We start from the raw sequence: 22,269 nt of genomic DNA, 5'->3' as shown, positions 1-22,269 counted from the left end.
CTATTCTGTTCTGTTTGAATTCGTAGTGTGTATTTTATAACGCTCATTGATTATGCATAGATTTGTAGGACCGACCGGAAGTAATTCTTTTGTCCATAGATTGTGTCATAATCATAATCATCATCAGCAGCAGTAGTAGAACATACACACGGTTAATTGTGACTGCCATTCCTAGTAAATTCAACCTCTGGCTTATTCTTCGGTTATTAAAATCAGGGCAATCACGATCTACAAACGTTTAAATATGTACTACCTTTTTCTTTTCTTGTATTCTTGTATTCTGTGGAATTAAGTAACTCTATTAGCCATTTACAACAAGATGTCTCCAATCCCGATGGTACCTGATAATGCTTAAATTTCGGGTATTTCTTCTCTTGACACACCACTACATCGATAAACTATCATCATTTGTTGAGTGTACAATTACAATTGGCCCGTGGCCCGTGTTCCCGTACGGATAATTATACATTCAATCTGGTCATAGGGCCAATTGTTCAATCCATTGATTATTCTAATCTCAATTGTAAGATTAATTGACCTAAACTATAGGGTTGGGTGTATGTGTGTATGTATGTGTGTGTGTTTTCGCCGTCCTATTCTCCCGTGATAACCAATACTGTGTCTGACCTAATTTTATTGTCTTACTTACTGTAGGTTACAAGAGACAGGCCTGTATATAATGAGACATCGCTTCCATTAGCCATACGCATGAGAATGAGAAACGGCAGGTCGGAACCAAAAATACTACTAATCCTGAGAAAAAAAAAATGTCGTATCGATAGAAAGCAAAAACAAATTTGTGTCTGCCAAAATTTTAATTTTTCCCATTGCCATGTCTCCCTCCCTTCCTCCCTCTCGCACGAATGAATACCGAGCTGGATGATAATTATTTATTGCTGGTTATTATTTTATTTATCTCACCAGGATTATATTTTTGTGAGATTTACTGACGTATTCACACTAAGTCACACTATCATTACCTCTATCATTAGCATTATGATTATCAGTTGATCTGTCTTTCTGTACTTTGCTTGTTGTACCCTTGGTTAAATTCAATTACAGCCAGCGCTGGCTCAAACAACCACATTTGGTCAGGGCACACTCCTCTCGTTTTGTTGTTGTTCTCATATTGTTGTACCTGATGATGATAATGATGATAACCATGATAATGAGGAGATTGAGGGATGCTATGGACAATTCCATCCCGAAGCTAACTTTGGTATGAACAATAAAACGATGAGAGACAAGAAAAATTATGTAGGGGAAGTAATAATGGGGATCCCCGTATGAAGTTTCTTTTTTAAACTGGTAACAGAACAAATAGATATGGGGAAGTAGAAATCAATGTATGGTATAGATTCAATTCCTTGTCTTGCCTTGTCTTCTTCCCCCTCCATTCCTTCCTCTTTCTTTCTTTCTTTCTTTCATTTCTTCTATTATTTCATTTCAAACCGTTCGGCAATCTAGGATAAAACAATTTAATAATAATTTATTATTAATACTTATAGGGTCATCTCTTTCCATCCAATATCTTCTCCTTCAATTCCTATTATTATTTTCTAGTATCCCTTCATTCATCCTCTTGTTCTCCTCTCTCTCTTCTCCATTAGTTTATGGATTATTTCGATAACTAACTTTCCTATATTTCACTACCTGTGCGTGCACATGAGCACAAAATAACCACTAAAAGTTTAATATATCGATACGTATCTGAGAGATGAGAGATGAGGAAGGGCAGAAGAAAGGCTGAATTTAAGGATACATAGTTTATACAGTAATGTTGATATTCACTTTTCTTTTTCTCTTTCATGATAACTTAATAATAGAAAATAGAAAATCTTATTCAGCCGGATATATACAGATCTCCATGAAAAGTAATAACTCATATGATTTTGGCTCAAAACGTGGATACACTAATTTAAATTAATGATTGTGGATAATAATTAATAGTATAATCCCCATCCATCCACTATATCTACAACATGTAAATTTCACATCTAATTTCTTTTCATTTTCCACTAAATATATTGGGACAAGAACATTTACGATACAATTTTGGCGAAAATTCTTGTCAATTAATTTAATATCAATTAACCCGTTCTGTTTCTGTCACTCTTTCTCTCTCTCTCTCTCTCTCTCTCTTCTCCAAATATTGAAACATGGAGTTATTCATTAATTGGTTACAGGTAATTTAAGCGGTAATGTATACTCACTTGGAAAGCAGTTTAACATGAGACACTGCGAGGCTCAGATAATAATAATAATAATAATAATAATAAGAACATTTCAATTTATGTAAATACCCAACTCCGAAATTTCAAGTCGGATGTCTAAATTAATATCTCCCATTTTTTTACTTATTCATTAATTCTGTCTCTCGTCAATTCATGAGATAGAATAATTTTAATTAGGATTATCTTCTTATCTATTGGAATATGTAAGAATGTGCCTTAGGCATGTTATTTTTATAGTATCAATTTAATTCATTCTTTTAGTATGAGAAATAGAACCAAAAGAGAGATGGCTTAACCGATATACATTTGTACGACATTTTTCCATTTCTAGCCCCATCTTCTACTCTACTCTATTCTACTCTACTCTACTCTACTCTACTCTAGTGTACTGTTACACCAAAGATTTAGAAATCTTTCCTTCTTCTTATTCTTCATTCTTCTTGGTGTTGTTTTCCCCCTCATATTGGTGAATTTCTTTTTTTATTTTCTTTAACAATCCAAAGTTTTAGTTCTTATTGTTTTACTTTGATTACGATACAGTCGACAAAATTGTTTCCACGTCTTCTTCTTCTACTGCTTCATCTTGTTCTTCTTCTTCTTCTTGAGTTTCAGATCTCAATTGAAACCTGGTTCTCCTTTCATTAATACTGTCGATTCTTTTGATTGGCAAGATAAAATGTACAAAAAAATTCTTCGAATCTATGAAATTATGTACATTATCAAAAGTGTTGAAAGATAAAACCACAAAAAATTTCAATAAACAATTTGTATTGGTTAGTATTTTTTTTTTTAAAGAGTACATTGGCGTAGACCGGGCTTACCTTCTCTTGCTTTCACCGTGGGACCTTGTTCTACGACTTCATTCTTGTACTACTTTCTCTACTTTCTCTTTGTGTTTTGGTTTTATCTTTTTTTTGTTTTGGTTTTTGATTAATTTTAGTGTGCCTTATGTGTATGTACGTACCCGTTTCGTTTTTGTTTCCTTGTTAGATTGCTGACATCACCACTGATGAATAAAATCAACTCACACCATTCCCACACATGGTTAGAGACATATATAGCGGATGGACAAAATTATTAGAAGATCTTCTTTTCAAAAAGAATTTCTTGAAAAAAATAAAATATCCGAGATATTTATATTAACCCCATTAAAACGATGCTTCGTTGGAAAAATAAGGAAAGAAAAATATACATTCACTTTAATAACCAATTGCTACAATAAAATACGTTAATCATCACCTTATTATGAGGATCAAGAGGGATTTGTGAGTTGTTTTGGTTTTTCTTTTAATCAATGTGTGGCTAACTGAGCCTTCTTCAATTGTATTATGGGTAATATCACAATGGATCTAACTACCCAAAAGGGACAAATATTGTACATCCTAGAATCCGATACTTATCACAATATCAAAGATAATTTTTTCATATTTTTCTCTTTATAACCGATCGTACTATGCAATCAAAATGGTCTTGTTCTCCATCGGTGTGGATTGTAATGAAAAAAATAAAAATAGCCACATGAGTGAATTTTCTTGCAATTGTTTTTTTGGTTTGGTTTGGTTTGGTTTGGTTTGTTGGTTATTCCTCGGAATAATATTCCACAAAACGGAAAAGAAAACAGAGAAAAAAAATCCGATCGGATTTTACCCAATTGTTGCGATGCGCACGACCCAGCGAGAATTATTAAAAGAATTATCCCGATTATATAACCGACGGGTTTTCCACAGGTGAAGAATCTTATGGGTCCATTCACAATGAGACATTTTTTTTTCTTTTCTTTCTTTTTATTAGGTTTAACTTTAAAATCAAAGCCGTTAAAGGTAGAAAGACAAATTAGGAATCAATAAATGAACCACTACAGATGCATTTGACGTATTATGGTTACGAGATAATCACCAGACACTTTTTTTCTAGTAGTATTTCTTCTTTCTTTCTTTCTTTACTATTTAGATTATACTAAAAGCCTTATCAAAATGGGTGGTGTCTGATGGATTGGTTTGATAAATGGCTCATATTGATAAGATTTGTAGCTTTGACAAGAAAAGAGAGTGAAACCTTAATTTATATAAGAGTAATAACCACCCTACATTCAAACAAATATTACAGGTCTATTTTGATTTATCTCTTATAGGAAGAGAAATTGTCTATGATGAATATTTTTTGTAATTAATTCTGAATTTGGTATAAATTTGCAACCAAAACTTTGATGATATTGAGCATTAATTGATCGGATTATGTAGATTTCAATTCCGAGTTACAACTTTCATTACGTAATGTCTTTTTTTTTGCAGTATTGTATCATTATTATCAACATAAACATCATCGTGTGATGATTATAAACTTTAAATTCATATCCATGGACAAAAGAATTTGATGCACCTCATATAAATCACATTAGTGCTACAAATGAATGAATTAATGAATGAATTAATGAATGAATAAATGAATAACTCCGTGGACGGATGGATAGGTGGCTATTGAATCAGTTGAGTGGGAATATTACAAAGTAGAAGAACAAAACCGTTTTCTGTTGGAACTAAATCCGAACATAATACAATAATAATCAAAAGGGTATAAAACACCTTTGCTTCGTTTCTTCCATTATATTTTGTGTGATAATTATTATCCAAAATGCAGGTCCAAAATATAACCAAACCCAAATTAATCTATGGAGAAATTAAATGAAGTTCATTGTTCATTTCGGAGAAATCACAACTGGTATAATCATCGTCATCATCATCATTATTATCATCCTCTTCTTCTTCTTCTTTCATCTTTTATTATCTTCCCTCTATCCCCACTTGGCTCTCCCCTCCTCATCTGATCTAATCCTCTACAACGACAACTACACATAAACTATGCTTAATGATTCTCCCGGTAGATTTGTGATTTCTAAACCCACGAGGGTAGGCGCAAGTAAGTTGAATTACTTCATCATATTCTTGATATTCACAATCACAAAAATCAAGTAAAAATCAAGTAAAAAAAAATCCCTCCAATATCAATAAATGATTGGTTCGATTGGGGGGGGCCAGGAGAAAATCCCTCAACTTTGTATTCATTGCTTTGTGAATTAATTTCATTATTCTGTCTACAATTAAATGGACAAAAGAATTTAACTATGTACACTATTTTTCTTTTCTTTTCCATTTCCTTGTTTCATTTTTGAGAGATTTATACAGTATAAATCGACAATGATTTCACTCACACACAGAACTCAAACTCAAACCAAAACCAAAACCAAGCCAACTCCAACCATTTTCTCTTGTATTTCTTGTCTTGTTTCTTTCTGTGTGTTATAATAATCGATTGAAAAATCGCCTTACACTACGTTCGTAACAGGATGGAGGAGGGGGGGGGGGAGAGACAGGTAAAAGGGATCACAATCAAAACCATTTCTTGTGGCATTTTTCTCCACTTTAAAACATCTTCCCTGTTCCTTCCTTCCTTCCTTTCCCCCAACCTTATTCCTCCACTTCATCTACCCAATTAAACCACTCTTATATCTTTCGTATGTTACATTATTAACCTAACTATAATCATCCAATGAAAATGTTTTACTTTTTTTTTCTCGTTGTTGTTTTTCAATGATGAAAATTTTTATATTTTTCATTTTGGTATACAGTTTTTTTTATTTTATTCAAGTAGGGGTGGGGGCATTTCTCTATGTACTATCGCTACCAAACCTAACCTACTTCTAAAATTATCTAATTTGATTTATTCTTCTTCTTTTTAACCTTTCTTTCTTTTAATTTCCATTTCAAAGGACGGAATCCTTTAAATATCAAAAATAAGAAAGCTCCCAAGAATCTAAACAATGCTAATCCAGCAACAATCCATAAAATAATCGTCAAGAAAATTTGTGAATTACCAGAAATTGACCCATCGGCATTGGTTGAATTCTTATTACTTATTATATCAACACCACCAGCTTCTAAAACAATTGCAATTAAAATTGCATTAGTTAACATCCACACTAACACAGTTATTGTTCTTATAAATGCATAATATGAATCATCTTTACTCTTTTTAACATTTGATGGAATAATTTGTGGTGGAATAACTCTTAAACTTTCTAATGCATTTAAATATTTATCATTTAATTCTTCAGTATGATTTTCTGGTGCAATCATAACAAGTTCATCATTATTCTTACCAAATGACTTGGCAGCTCCTAAATCTTTAGCTTGTTCTACTCCTTTGGTACCCCAGGAAACATCATGAATATTACAGAATGCATAAATATTCAACACATTAATATAAGTTGGTGAAAGTAAAACATATTGAACAAATGAAGTAAACATAAAACTTGGTTCTCCATACATCAATGCTCCAACAAAATATAAAACATAAGTAGACACCATGGAAACAACCAAGTCTCTGAATTTAGTATTGGTAAACACCAATACTATACTGAAATCAGTCTTATGATCAGAAACAATTGAGGTAACGGTATGAACCGCTAAGAAAATAGCAGCAAACATCATATATGCCATTAATACAGCAAAAAATATGGCTATAACAAGATAAAATTTCTTGGTACCTCTTGGAGTATTACCAAATGCAAGAACAAATGTACAAACAACAGATCCAACATAAAACCATAAGAATATAATAGCCAAATATTTACCAACATTAAAGTTCATATCATCAGCACCTAAATTAGCAGTTAAAATTCTGAAAACTAAAAAGAAACTTGCTAATGAAAACCAAGAAACAAGAATAGTTACCAATTGATAATAAAATTCCAATTGTAAAAATAATTTTCTAAATAATGAATGATTAGACCTCCAAATTTTGGTCCAATGGAAAACTGCATAACCTGCAGCAAACATTGATCCATTTAACCATCTTCTACGTTGTAAAACAAATTCATCAATATTTTCCGGTACATCAGTTTCAGCTTTTGCTTCATTAACATATCTTAAAATATAATTATGATTCTTCTTTGCAACCAATTCAAAACACAAGATTCTATCTTCTGCCAAATACATATTACTTGTGAAAATACCTGCTTCTTCAAAATTTTTCTCTTTAATATCACGTTCATCATCATCTTCGTCTTCATCAACTTGAGTATCTTGATGTAAATATTCCCCTTTGAAATATTTTTCTAATGGTCCTTCTCCATTAACATTTAATAATGCTTCATATCTATAAGCACTAAAAGCACCAGGTAAAACACTAATAAATCCAAATACTGATTCCATTGGTTTATCTAAAACATTTGAAATTTTATATTCAAAATTTTGGGCCGCTACCAATGGATTAATTAATAATTTTTTACTTGGACCTAAAGCAGTTCTCATTTCACCACAAGCACCAGCTACATTTTCATCTTTAAAAGCTCTCCAAAGATAAAAGAATGCATCTTTACTTGGTTTAGTACCACAATCTAATAACATGATAACTTTAGGTTTAATAATTGGACCAAATGCTTGGAAACACCAACGATGGGAATTAATCTTTCTACTATTTTTCTCTTTTAAACAAAATAAAAATTGTACTGGTGTTGAATTTGAAGTTAAATGAACTCTATCATTAACAGTATCAATGCCAACGGTTGAAGTATATTCATAAATATGACTTTTAACTGATTTATCATTGATTTTACTTTTAGCGAAACCATCTTGAAATATCCCTAATGCTTTTAATAAAATTTCAGTACGTTTGTTTAATTCTAATCTACCATCATTTACAATAACAACAACAATTTTCTTCCAACTTTCTTCACCCCAATTTGGATCTGATCTATTGGTAAGATCACGAATATTGTCAAAAACACCTTTTAATGTTCTACCTAATAAAACCTCATCTTCATTATACATAGTGATACAAACCATGATTTCTGTAGTTCTTGGAGGTTCGTATAATTCTTGACGTAAATTATAATTAAATTTAACAAAATTTGATGGTCCACAAGTACATGCAGTATATCTAACAAATGACATTTCTCTTGGAATATTATTCTTATTTGTAGAAATTCTTTTACCATAAGTATCTAATAATGAATTTGGTACTGGCATATCAATAATATAATTCCCATTAATTAATTTTGCCTTCTTAATGGTTTTAGTATATGTTAATTTTGGTTTAAATTCATCTTCGTCTTCATCATCTTCATCATCATCAAAATTAAGTTGAGTATCAGTATTTGACTTTCTTCCAGTAGTTTTACTACTTTTATTAGTATGAGATCTTTTAATAGTTGTACCACGACGTATAATTTCTTCACCAGTTTCCAGAAATAATGATTCATCATCACCAAAAGGATCTAAAGAATCATCATCATCAGCATCAAGTAATGGATTAATCATATAATCATCACCAGTAAAAGTATTGACTCTTGCTAAACTGTTACTATTACCATTACTTAAAGTAGATCCACTATTTGAATCATTTTCTTCTAAATCATAATCATAAACATTAACTTGAGATTTTTTACCTGGTGAATAAGTTAATGGTGGATATTCAGGTTCATTAAATTTAACTGTTTTAGATCTACCAAAATTCATTGGTTTTTCCTCAAACATATCATCATCTTCATCACCATATTCATCATAATAATTATCTTGATGTAAATTATTATATTTATCATGATGATTTTCTTCCCATTCATTAGTATATAAAGTACCACCAAATGAACTTGAACCAGAATTTGAATTTAAATTACTTGAGTATCTTTTTTGTCCTCCTCCAGACATTGAAAAAGTACCCAAACTTCCTTGTCTAGAATTATGACGTTGATGATAAGAACCATTATTTCCATAAGTTTGAAAACTATTCTGAGGAGCACTTGGTTCTTGTTGTTGTTGTTGTTGTTGTTGATTGAATGGATTATAAATACCTTGATTATTAGTATTAGATGATGATGATCTTTGATAAGGTGTGATCAAATTAGGAGTAACTGGTGGTTGATTGATAGTATCATTATCATTATCATCATCCGAGAATAAATCATCTTCTTCATCATCTGAAAAATCAATACGTCCTGGTGGAGGTGGCGTATGTTGTTGATTGTGTTGATACGCCATGTTTGGTGGATTATATATTTTATATAAAATGGCTTGTTTCTTAAAATCTCCGAGGCTTTATATCAAAATCGGGTATATGCAAATTATCAAAAATTAACAAGAATCTTTTAACTACCTAAAGATCTTCTTGTTCAATTGAAATGAAAGAAAATCAATACAAAATTTACCAAAATCTATAAACCAACTAATAGAATTCAAAAGGAAAAATTTTAAAAAAAGAAAATGAAACAGTATTAATAAAAAAAAAAAGGAAAATTTTCAAAATTAATTCTTTCTATTATTAGTCTTCTTCGTCTTGTTCTTCTTCTTGTTCGATTTCAACTGTAAAGTTTATCCCTCTACAGTATTTCCCCTTTCGAGGAATAATATATACACACATAAATAAATCGTTATTATTGTAACACCTTTTCACTAACAAATTCCTGCAGATAGGCTCATCACCCACAGTGAAATTCTAAAAATAATGAGCATCGTATGTTGTTTACAAATTGTCCCAATTGGGCCACCCATGGTGCTACCAATCAGTACACTCAAAAAACCACCAATTACGTAATATGGTGTGCAATTACCGTATCACGTGCCGTCTCGCTACCAAATATAGGTAGTTTTGTTCTAAAAGAAAAGAAAAAGGGGGTATGTAGGGGGGTTAGAAAAAGGGTTGTAGAATGAATGAATCGATAGAAAAAGTGGGAAAGGTGATGTATGAATGACTACATTGATATACGAAGTGGATAAGAGATGATAAGAAGGTGGGACAGTTATTGTAATATTGTTGATTCCATTGTTGTAGAGATAGAGCTCGCAATCAGTGATAATGATGATAATGATACTAATGATAATTTGAGGTTATAGTTCTAGATTTGTATTTTTGGATCCTGATTAAATTTAGTTAATTTCATGCATGATTTTAGCTGACAGATTAGTTTATTGATAAAGTATCATGAGTTATTCTGCGTTATATATATATATGTGTGCATGTAATTCTATTGTTAGATGCAAGTGAAAGGGATGAGATAGTGGGGAATAAAAGTATTTATAGCATCATTTTTAAGGAATCCCCTTATTGATTATTTATCACAGACTATACAATAATTATCAACCAGTAAATTCTTTAAACATTTCTTATGATAACCATGTCCACAATTAAAAAATATAATTCTCAATTCTTCAAAATCATTGCATGTTGTTGATGATGATTTCCAAATTTTTTGTTTTTCATTTTGCTCAAATGCTAAATAATGATTATTTAAATCAATACCTTTCCCAACTAGTTTCCCATCACAACATGAACAATTTAATGTTTCAATTATCCAACCATCTAATGTTTTCAATTTGATTTCATTCATTTTTTTAAAAATATCTTTATTCAACATGTATTTGATAATTTTCAAAATTTCTGAATCGGTTGAATAACTAATAAATACTTGATGTAAAATTTTCTTAATATTACTTATGGTTTTTTGATCATTATTTGAATCTTCCATGATGAACTTGTTTAAAATTTCAAAAAATGTAGAATCATTTTTACAATTATTTATAAAAATAAATGAATCATGAATACATTCATTTATAAAATCATGTATTTCCATATCATGAGATAATTCAACAAGTTGATTAATTAAAACAATCCACAATTTTTGATTCAATTCTTGGGAAATCTCATTATTTTCAATAGTAGAAAATGATAACCTTAATAATTTAGAAAAATCCTCTTGTGTCTCATTTGATATAGGACGATCAGCCACCATAGAGCTAATAATCACATTCAATGCCTTTTCATATTCGTGTTTACTAACCAACAATATAGTTTTCCCTTCAATGATTTCATTCTTTTCACAAATATCATATATCTCATCATACTCTAGCTTATCCTTCCACTGATTTATAAACAGTACAACTTGATCCTTATCATGTACTACCATCAATTCAATATATCTAGTTAAATAAGGAGCTAAATCAGCCAGAGATATCTTAAACAACTCACGAAGATATCTAAACACATAAACATCATCATCATGATTAACTTTCAACACTTCAAGATGTAAGTTAGGTGTAAATTTTTCAATTAAACTGACAAATTGATCATCTAGTCTCATAAATTTAGCAAAATTCTCACGAATGATTTTAACTAAATTCAACCTATCACTTGCATTCTTACTTGAATTAAATGAACTCTCAAGTAAATTAGTCAATTGACTTCCTTCTTCTTCTGCATCCACCACTTGTTCTTGGTTCACTTTTTTCAACCAAGTTTCTAAAGCATTGGAATATTTCCCTTCCAGTTTATATATACTTATAAGAACATTGTAATATTTGGCCATTTCTAATTTTTCAATTATAAATTCATCATAATCTTGACCATCATAAACAGGTAATAAACTCAGTAAACCCAATTCACAATCGTCAACAATATCTGGATTTTTATTTTGACACAAATTATCAATAACTTCAAAAAGTGTACTTTCTGATAATCTTAAAAATTGACTGTATTTCGGATAATTTCTACTAATGAAAATCAGTAATTGACATTTATCAAATGGTGTAAATTCTTCTTCATTAATTTCATAAATATCCAATAATGTTTCAATTAAATATTGCCTTGTCAATCGGGGATCTTCATTAAGAAAAGGATCTTCAAAGAATTCATTCAATGTGGATAACATTTCAAAGGAATTAAATTTCAAAAGAGTAAATAAATAGGGGAAAATTGTATCTGGATTAACACAAGGGATGTTAGGAATTGATGTACTTGAGAATAAAATATCACAAATGGATTTTCTAGCAATATCTTCTTCTCCTAACTTGGTTTCAATAAATCTATCAGTCGGATATTGTCTACCAGTCAATATATATGCCATATAGGTGTAAACTCTTACATCATCGCCACCTTTGTCTATCTCTTTTAAGAACTCAATCAAGGGAGTTTCATAATCATGAAGAACGAAATTCCAAATATAAATCAAACATTCCTTCATGTTGTATTCTTTACATAATTGAATAGTTAAATCAATATCCAAAGTTGCAATATCCAAGGTACAAATAATCTCAGTTAATAAATCACCGTTTTGTTCACGAACGTAATACTGAACCAATTTTTTAAGTACAACAGGAGGTAATGATATGATATTTCCACTTAGAATGAACCATTCTAAACTATGGAAATATATCTGATCATCGTTGACTGTTTCATACAATTGTTCAAGTAATTCAACATCGTTGATATAAGCAATAATGTTCAAACACAATAAAATATATGACTTTTTATCTGAATCACTAAATAAATGAGGTAAGGATTCCTTCATTATTTTAACAAGATATGGTTGAATTAATTCACCACGTTGTTTTTTATCCTTTGGCAATCCAATAATTGTTAATTTTCCTGGATTAGTTGAATTATAATAGTTATCTGCTATAGATAAAGCATCTCCATATGCTTCTTCGGATAATTTATTAACTAATATATCAGCCCATCCCAACAGTTGACCAATAAATAAGTTTTTGGATGAAGTATTACAAATGATTCTTCTTTTAGACACGTTTATATTTTGGAAAGTTGAATCAATTGAATCATTAGCAATAGCAGTTAGATTCTCATCCATGTAATAAAAGGTTCTCATTTCATGATTATCAGTGAATACACATATTATATCTGATTGAATCCATTTGACTGATTTAATTCCATGATTGCTGACCCATCTACATGTCATTTTAATTGGTAACTTGGACAAAACTTTATTTTTATCTTTAGAATCATTAATCAATTTGAGCACTTTATTAGAGAATACCTGATTTTCTAACTCTAATATCGTCAATACATTATTCCATACATAACATAGTTTAGCATTTGTGGTTACACCTTTGGATGTTTTCATTGAAGGAAACCAGCTTAAACAAGTATCTAATGAAGTTCCTTGCACCTTTTTTGACTTTCCAATTTTGAAATGTTGTTTAACAAATGGAATCTTAGGATCATTCAATGAAATAGTAGATATTATTGTCAATATCTCAGACGTCATTATTGCCATTATACCCATTTTATCAGTGATTTCAACTGATGAACCCAAAGGTAACATTTCACAATTTAGGATCTTAAATTTTTCATCTTTCAAATTAGCATCATTTTTACCTAATAATTTACTACTTGTATAAATCAAATTCATAAATTTTTTAACTCCATGATGGAAAAATATCAATCCCGAATCATCAATTGAAATAATCTCATAATTTGATTCTCCAACAAATGAAACAAAAGTAATCTTAGTATTTATAATATGTCCTTGGACGTTTTGAACGAATCTTGACTTTAAACTAATTGGATAAATAACATAAATGGGCAATATCTCTTGTTCTTCATTACCACCATTTTTCAAATTCCAAATCTTTATTGAACCATCTTCAAATCCAGCACATAAATGGGAACAATCTCCTGAAAATGAAATACAAGTAATCAAAGATAATTCTTCTGTATTTATACTTAATACAAATTCAATTTCTTGTCTATAATTAAATATAATGATCTTAGCACCAGTAGTGACTAACCCAATATAGATTGAATTTGATTTAAAAAATTGAAAATTCCCATATTTCTGAATAAATTCATGTGAATTGATCATCTTTGAAATATCATTCATTTCATTCCATTTAAAAATATCTTTCAAAGTAGTCTCACCAATTTCTTCATCATTTATATTAGAATCATTTTTAGGTTTGCTCAAAGCTGTATCGGTTGATGAATATAATCTTAAAGAAATCCCAGTTTTGGTTTTGGATCGATCATCAAATTTAGTCTTCCGTAGTGGTGATAACGTGGTTGCTGATGAACTATTCGATAGTAAACTTGTAGATGATGGTGAAGATATTAGACTCATTGGAGTAAGGTGGTGGGAGTGATGGTTCGTTGTTGATCCAAAGTTCAGTCAGCCGAGTTGTGTCGTAACTGGAAAATATTCTGTTGATAATGCGAATTTTAATCGCTGCTTTATAGTGGTTGTATTGCCAAAGAAACCAGCAGAATTCATCTGAACAGATAAATGCAATCTAAACAAAGTTAAACTGGTTATTTTGACCTTGTTTAGAGAAGAATTATTAATTTTCTTGTTGATTTGGTCATATTTTTGAGTAGTTTGCCACTGTAACTATATTTATCACGTGGTGTTTACACACGTGATGTTGGCTTCAATCTACTGAAATTCACAATGCCAAGTTAGGAATAGCTTATAGATGTATGTTATTGCAAAGAGACTCGATTTGTGGTTGTTATCAAGATTTAAGATATGTTTGTATTAACAATTTCATTGTAAATTTGCTTAAATGTTGGAATAAATTATTATCGACTCCTCATAATAAGTAATACCAAACTTTTAAATCAAACATACTATCAAAATACAAATTATGCTTGCTATAACGTGTCTTAGTTATGTTTGTCTCCTTTAAGAACATATACTGACAACTATGAACAATTTTTTTCAGTTTAAATAGCTATTTCAAGGGGCTAATAAATACCATAGTTCAAAACCGGACTCAAAGAACCGTGCAAAAAATTTATAAGCACAATTCACTGTTATCATGGAGTAGTTTAGTACTTTATATATCCATTCACATTGTTGATTAAAGTATGAAAATTCATTCTGATACATATAATCATGAATGCAAAAACAAGTCACGTGATACATATTGGCAGCGAACGATACCACGATTAGGGATCAATAATTTAAGGGAGTATCTAACCTTAACCTTACTTCGAAGACTCAGAATTGGATAGTAATATTCAAAAACATAAACCACCAGTAATTAATACCCATAGTTACTAGTTTCTATTTAATATTCACAGCGACGATGAATAATACCACAGAGAGACTATTGGAAAAGCAGAATTCACGTGATATTGTTAATATCCGACCTTGCTTCAAATCGTATGTTATCTTGGATATTCACCATTGCATTAATATCTCTTACATTTATAAATTATACATAGTTGTTATGTATAGTATGGGATTCACTATTTCATCCCATCTATAAACCATCAACTTTCTTATATATATCAGCTTCAACAATCTTGAATGAATGTCAATTTAATCATTTGAATCCGTTTACTACACAACTTAGACTTGTGTGCAACCGTGGTATTATAGTGATCTTTAAGCAAAAGAGGTGATCACTGAATTCAAGTATGTAAGAAATTGACAAATGTACACTTCAGAAATTGTTTGATTTCCCCCGCATATGGTAGCACTCGACATATAAAGTACTATACAAAAATACATACACAAATACCCCAAAAAGACTTAACTATAAAAGGACAAACAAACAACTTTCAAAAAAATACTTTTTTATACTACTTTCTTTTTCTTTTTCCTTCTTGTTTCATCAACAATTAATATCAATCACTTATAATATGATATCATTTATATCAAGTAAGTATCAATAGATGTGTTTTATTCATGGCTGCAAATACTAACTTAAATATAAGAAACCACAATCCATTATATCCATGACAAGTTTACAAAGAATCAGAAGTTGTTTGTTTCCCATATGTTGTTGTTGTATGCTCCCCCAGTAGTTGTTGCTTGTGTCACTTGGTTAAGTCATTGAAAAGAAAGTTACCAACTGATAGCTCCTTTAGTATGATGCAAAAACAAAAGAAGAACCTTCCAAAAAAGATAGCAACTTGGGAACACGTGCTATCTTGAACCTTAAAAGAGGGATCAACATATACAAGAAAGGGGCAATGTTGATTAGCGAAAGTTCTTCAAAAGATAGTGACTGGTCATCACTATCTTTAAAAGCTACTCATCGGGATATTGAACTAACCTATCCCGATGAGTAGTAGTGGTGGTTTAATGCAAACCACACTTGTAGAGGACCAGGTAGAGGACAGTCGACCAGTCCCCTTTCCTCCTGGTTCATCCTCTATCTATTCCCCCTTGGGCCAGTAGGGGGACGCGATATGGCAACTCAAAAAGAGGGCCATGGTCGGGCTGGGTCGGCCCCACACATACATGTGGGCCCAGCTCGTCCCTCTCCTTTACTTAGGAGAGGTGGTAAGTGGAGTGGAGGAGGCAAATCATCATCATTTGGTTCGTTCCTCCACCTCCACATTAGACATGTCGTCGAACAGGGTCATGGGGAAACTGAATGCTTCCTAATGAAACCCTAATAATGGTCCAAATTGAATAAATACATTGATAATTAGAAAAATAACCACGTTTAAAAATGAATATGTTAATTATTATTCAATTATTGTAGGAATTGTCAGGAATTAAGAGACAAGGACCTTGAAATTGGACTAAAAACACGCTACAGCCATAAAGTTGATAAATGGCTCTACATTAAATAAAAACAATAAAAGAAAAAAGTACATTGGTTAAATTGAATCCCAGATCCAAAAATAACAGACGCGGCAAATCTGCGACCTGAAAAAAAAAAAAAACCATCAAAAAATTACACACATCAACAAAGACAACTCTAGCATTATTCCTTAACTTTTCCTACCATGAATTTATCGTTACAAGATCCATTCTCAGTAGCGAAAGAATTTCCTGAAACATTAAATAACACGTTAAATTATGGCCATTCAGTATGCATACAGTTCAACCACAAGGGCGATTACTTAGCCTCTGGATTATCTGATGGATCAATTGCAATTTATGACATGGTCTCTAGTGGAGTTATTGCCCATTTAAAAGAGAACAGTCATATACGACCAATTACGTCTATAAGCTGGTCTAAATGTGGAAGATATTTATTGACCAGTTCTCAAGATTGGTGGGTCAAATTATGGGATTTACAATATGTGAATAATAATAATGATGAAAGTGGGGATATACAAAGTCCAGTGATTAGACAAATTAAATTTGATGGTCCTATTTGGCTGGCTAGTATGCATCCTGAAAATCATTTTATTTTTACAGCATCGTTATTTGAAGATTCTCCCGTGTATGTTGATTTGAACCAAAAGGGGAACTCACCAAAAGTTATAACACTAGAGACAATACCGTTAGAGGAGAATAATCAAGAAGTTGTCGATGATGATGACGAAGAAAATCGACGTAAGAGTGCTAAGCGGAGAAAGAAAGATGAGAAACATACAACTTTGGTCTCTATATTTACTCATGAAGGGAATTATATCTTTTCCGGTACCAGTAAAGGATGGTTGAATATATTTGATGTTAATGACAATTGCAAACAAGTACAATCGATAAAATTATCCAATTCCAATATTAAAAATCTCATGATATCTTCTAATGGCAGGAAACTAGCGATCAATTCATCTGATAGAGTGATACGCCAGATCAATTTACCGCCAGATTTAATCAATATTGATGATATAAGTGAGTTGGAATTTGAAATTGAACACAAGTATCAAGATGTTGTTAATAGATTACAATGGAATTCAGTTACATTTAACCACAATGGGGATTTCTTAGTTGCCTCAACTCATGGACAATCATCACACGATTTATATATTTGGGAAACCTCGATGGGATCGTTAGTTAAAATCTTGGAAGGCTCAAATGAAGAGTTGATTGATGTGAAATGGGACTATTCACGATGTACTATTGGATCAATTGGATTAGATAGTGGAGAAGTATACCTTTGGTCTGTTTCATTTCCACAGAAATGGAGTGCTTTGGCACCAGATTTTGTTGAAATCGAGGAGAATATTGAGTATGTTGAAAAAGAAGATGAATTTGATATTATAGATGAAGACGAGTTGCATAAAAAACGATTAGAGGAAGAAGATTTCCTTGTTGATGTGATATCCAAAGAGGTTACCGATGCTAGAGGGTTTGATATAACACAAGAATCATTTCTTATACCTATTAATTATGAAAAGAACTTGTATGATTAATGAAATATCGCTCGTTTAGGAAAAAGATCCTCGGATATGAAATTCCATCGTTATCTAAACTGCCGCTTAACAAGACCAAAAACAAACAGGGGGGGGGTGTGTGCTGTTAGTAATTATTTCAAGTAGACTCTTATTCTTGATATATATATATTTGAATACTTAGAGGCATCAATTGTAATCAAGGGTCCAATTACAGATCCGATGATCCTGGTTGTCTGGAGTTTGTACAACCAGCCCGGGAGAGTATAGGAAAAACTTGGCCGTGAACTTTAATGGCGGGAGTGAACCCATGGCTAAATAAAGACAAGCGTGCCCTTTGTCCAAAAATCAAAAAATTCATTCTCTCACATTTTAGGATTTTTGAGTTTTGTTACTCTTGTGGTAAATTGTTCCAATTTTCCGTACTCATTAAACAACCCCCAAAAACAGGAAGACAGATTGATTAATCGACATCTAGCTAACCCAGTCTAATTGTATTGTATCATGCAAACAATTTAGAATTGACATATGACCTATTGTTTGTTCAATTTGTAGAACTCATACGTTTACGGAGACAACCAATGGATTTCTCGTAGTTGACTCAACTGTTGACGAAGGGTACACGACCCGCACGGAAATTAAATTTTCTATTGTAAGAAGAAGAAGAAAAGAAAAAAAAAAAATAGAAAGAGCGAAAACCAAAAAACAAAAAAATTTTCAGACAACCAAGAGACAACCAAGAGACAGCCAAAAAAAATTTTGAAAAACAAAAACAAAAAATGAAAACATAAACAAAAACAACCAAACAAAAAAAAATTGAAACAGCAACAACAACAACAACTTTTTCTTACAACCAAAAGGCAGCACACACACACAAAATAGTTACAACCACTATTATTTATCTGATCAAGATATCTTAACCAACCCTTTATCCACTGTCAGCTTCAACAATTTCATTTTTTTTGCATATATTTCCTAGTATTCGTAACGAGTTATACCTCCCTCCTCCCAACTGGATTTTTATTTTTCTCCAACAATAAACAACATCACAAGGGCTAACTTTTTTTTTTTTTACTTTTACTTTTACTTTGTTCCTTTGTTTATTTCATTTGACTACGATATCAACCACTATCTACAACAGGAACTAAAAATAGCAGTATAGTCTTTCATATTCTATTTCATATCATCTTAGTTTAGTAATTCCCAATTCTGAATTAGAGAAAAAAGAAAATAATCTACCAAAAAAAAAAAGACCGTAAGGGAAAAATCTACCAAGCTAGTCATGTCTTCTGCATCATCATTTACTACTCCAAGGAAGAGAACCCTTCCAGACCATCAATTAGACAATTCCGGTCTCCCTACTTTTGATGATCATCAGGATATGATCAGTGCAGTCATATCAACTTTGCAAGCACCGGAGGAGAAAACTAATGTAGCCCTTACATATGCCAATGATAAGAATTTAGAAACTGAAGTTCAAGCTTATGCTAAAATCGCTGGTAGGGACTGGACATATTATGTGAAATCCTTGGCTATATCTATTGGAAGAAACACTGATATGTCATCTTCATCTTCTATGAACAACCCAAATGGGGGTAGCGGTCCTTTGATAGATATAGATTTGGGACCAGCTAAAGTTGTCAGTAGACAACATGCGTCTATTACTTACAACCTAGATTTGAGATGTTGGGAATTGAAAGTCAGTGGTAGAAATGGAGCAAGAATAGACGGGTCAAAGATTACTGTTGGTTCGCATGAAGTTAATGCCTTGCACTCTGGTGCTATTTTGGATATTGGTGGTACCCAAATGATGTTTATTTTACCTGACTCCCCAGCAGCAATTGCTCCTAAAATGTTGGAAAAGTGTCTTGCGAGATATAAGGAACAAACCCAACAATCTAAACGTATTGCTAGTGGAAGTAGAGGTTTTCAATTGTTTGGCAATGTTTTAACCCATTCACCTTCCTCTATCTCCGCCAATTCTCTTCAATCTAATTTAGATCAAGATTTATCTAAAGAAGATGCCAAGGACATTAAACCACCATACTCATACGCTACCATGATTACTCAAGCCATTTTGTCAAACCCACAAGGGGTAATGTCGTTGTCGGAAATTTATAATTGGATTGCTTCTCATTACGCCTACTATAAATACTCCAAAACTGGTTGGCAAAACTCCATTCGTCACAATTTGTCATTGAACAAAGCTTTTGAAAAAGTTCCAAGAAGACCAAATGAACCTGGGAAGGGTATGAAATGGCAAATTAGTGATTCATACAAGGAAGACTTTTTGAACAAAATTTCCGATGGTACTATTCTGAAAACAAGAAGAGGATCATCTGTTTCAAGACAATTAAGTTTGCATTTGGCAACTCACAAGCAATTGCCAGAATCTCAGAAATATTTTCAAGATCAACAAATTCCAAAGATTGCATCGGGACCAATACAAATGCCAACTCAAACTCAACAGCAACATCAAATACCACCATCCCAACAACAACAACAACAAACACATTATCAACAACAACAACCTCATCAAAACTATCCCATTCCTGCAAATCCAATGCAATCAAACCCATTAGGATCGATGCAACAGACAAACATTTATAACAATATGCAAAATGCAGGCCGTCCTTATACTTCATACCAAAATCAACCAATGGTATACCAACAACAACAACAACCACAACATCAAGGACAAGGCCATTTTCAACAACAACCACAACAACAAGGATATCCAGTAAATGGCATCAAACAGGAACCACTTTCACCAGTCAGAAAGACCTCAAGTGTTGGAAGTGGTGAAAGCCAAGGTGATGGTACACCTAAATTACCTAAGGGTTCTATTCAAGCAAGTGGAAATCCTCATTCTAGAAATACTTCCTACACAACAAGTCAATTACAAGAAGTGTCACAATACAATAGCTCTACAAATGAGAGTGTATCGACAGCTCCTTCAACTACAAATATTACTAACGGTGATATTGGGTTAAACTTTGCCAGTCCAAAGAAAATTACTGCCTTGGAAGCTTATACACCAGAAAGAGGATCCACAAAAGTTGGAAACAATTTAGTACCAGGAAATGTCAATGGAAATAACAACAACAATAATAATAACAACAACAATAATAATCACAATGGAAAAATTCCAGGAGGCCCTAACCCAAATCAATCATCACCTGCATTTTGGAATTTTGTTCAATTTAGTACACCAAATGGTCAACAATCACCAAGTCGTAAGAATAGTGAAGATGTTGGAAATACTAGTCCTACATTGAACAGAAAATTAAAACAACAAAAAACTAATAATAATAATGATGAAAGTAATACCAATATTAACAAGAACACTTCACCATTTAAGAAAGATCACCAAACAGGAATGGTTGATCTGTAATTTTGTTTTGTGATTATTTCTGTTTATTATAAATGATATATACAAAAAAATAAGAAGAGAAAATTGGAAAAAGATTATTTAGGATTTATATTTACAGTATTTTTTTTGATTACTTTATTACTATCATTATTATTATTATTATTACTATTACTTATCATTATATATATTTGGTTTTTGTCCATAATTTATTATTTTTTGTTACGTGTCTTGTAATATATAACTGATTTATAAATATAAAACTGTGCTAACTCAGAAGGAAGATATAAACGATCTGTTTTTCAAATCATTCAACTTCTTTTCAATATCGTTGATGGTTTTATTTAATCTTTTAGCAATTTCTGATTTTTCACCATTGGATAATTGATGAAATTTCTCCAATAAATCACCATCGATAATATTCTTCATTGGGTTATAATAACTTCTAAATTTCAAATGATCTTTACCTAATTCATTCTTTATGATATTTTGTAATTCCAATTGTAAATTAATCAACAATTCAACTTCTTTTTTAGATATTAATGGAGTTAAAACACCTAAAGTACCAAATATCCCACAATATAATATACTTTCATTATTATTAATGAATAGAAATTTAGTAATTATTTCACCAAGATGAAAATCAATTAAATTGATTAATTTAAATGGACAACTATTATAAATTGATTCTGAATTTTTCAAAATTGTCCAATCTTCTTTTCTTTGCAAGCGGATGTTCCATTTCTTTTATCCTTCTTGTGGTTTTATGTCCATTATACATTCATACATATACTTAATTTC

General features: G+C 31.5%; 4 protein-coding genes across 4 annotated transcripts; 2 read left to right on the top strand and 2 right to left on the bottom strand. All coding sequences in view use genetic code 12, as the record gives it.

Annotated features, from left to right (window-relative positions):
- Positions 1 to 5,941: 5,941 nt before the first annotated feature.
- On the bottom strand, positions 5,942 to 9,268 carry CHS8 (Chs8p; the record flags this gene model as incomplete). The annotated part of the gene is made up of 1 exon (XM_002551377.1): positions 5,942 to 9,268. One exon carries the CDS (start codon positions 9,266 to 9,268, stop codon positions 5,942 to 5,944), a length of 3,327 nt encoding a protein of 1,108 aa, XP_002551423.1.
- Positions 9,269 to 10,335: 1,067 nt separating this feature from the next.
- Positions 10,336 to 14,136, bottom strand: VPS8 (CORVET complex membrane-binding subunit; the record flags this gene model as incomplete). The annotated part of the gene is made up of 1 exon (XM_002551376.1): positions 10,336 to 14,136. The coding sequence occupies one exon, from the start codon at positions 14,134 to 14,136 to the stop codon at positions 10,336 to 10,338; it is 3,801 nt and encodes a 1,266-aa protein (XP_002551422.1).
- Positions 14,137 to 16,760: 2,624 nt separating this feature from the next.
- SWD1 (COMPASS subunit protein) lies at positions 16,761 to 18,119 on the top strand (the record flags this gene model as incomplete). Its single annotated transcript, XM_002551375.1, has 1 exon — positions 16,761 to 18,119. One exon carries the CDS (start codon positions 16,761 to 16,763, stop codon positions 18,117 to 18,119), a length of 1,359 nt encoding a protein of 452 aa, XP_002551421.1.
- A 1,261-nt stretch (positions 18,120 to 19,380) lies between these two features.
- Positions 19,381 to 21,492, top strand: FKH2 (forkhead family transcription factor; the record flags this gene model as incomplete). Its single annotated transcript, XM_002551374.1, has 1 exon — positions 19,381 to 21,492. The coding sequence occupies one exon, from the start codon at positions 19,381 to 19,383 to the stop codon at positions 21,490 to 21,492; it is 2,112 nt and encodes a 703-aa protein (XP_002551420.1).
- Between the last annotated feature and the right edge of the window lie 777 nt (positions 21,493 to 22,269).

The sequence above is a fragment of the Candida tropicalis genome (assembly GCF_000006335.3).
Source record: "Candida tropicalis MYA-3404 genomic scaffold supercont3.9, whole genome shotgun sequence".
In the NCBI taxonomy this organism is placed as follows: domain Eukaryota; kingdom Fungi; phylum Ascomycota; class Pichiomycetes; order Serinales; family Debaryomycetaceae; genus Candida; species Candida tropicalis.
The sequence above is the reverse complement of the archived record's forward strand: the minus strand, read 5'-3'. Positions and strand labels throughout refer to the sequence as shown.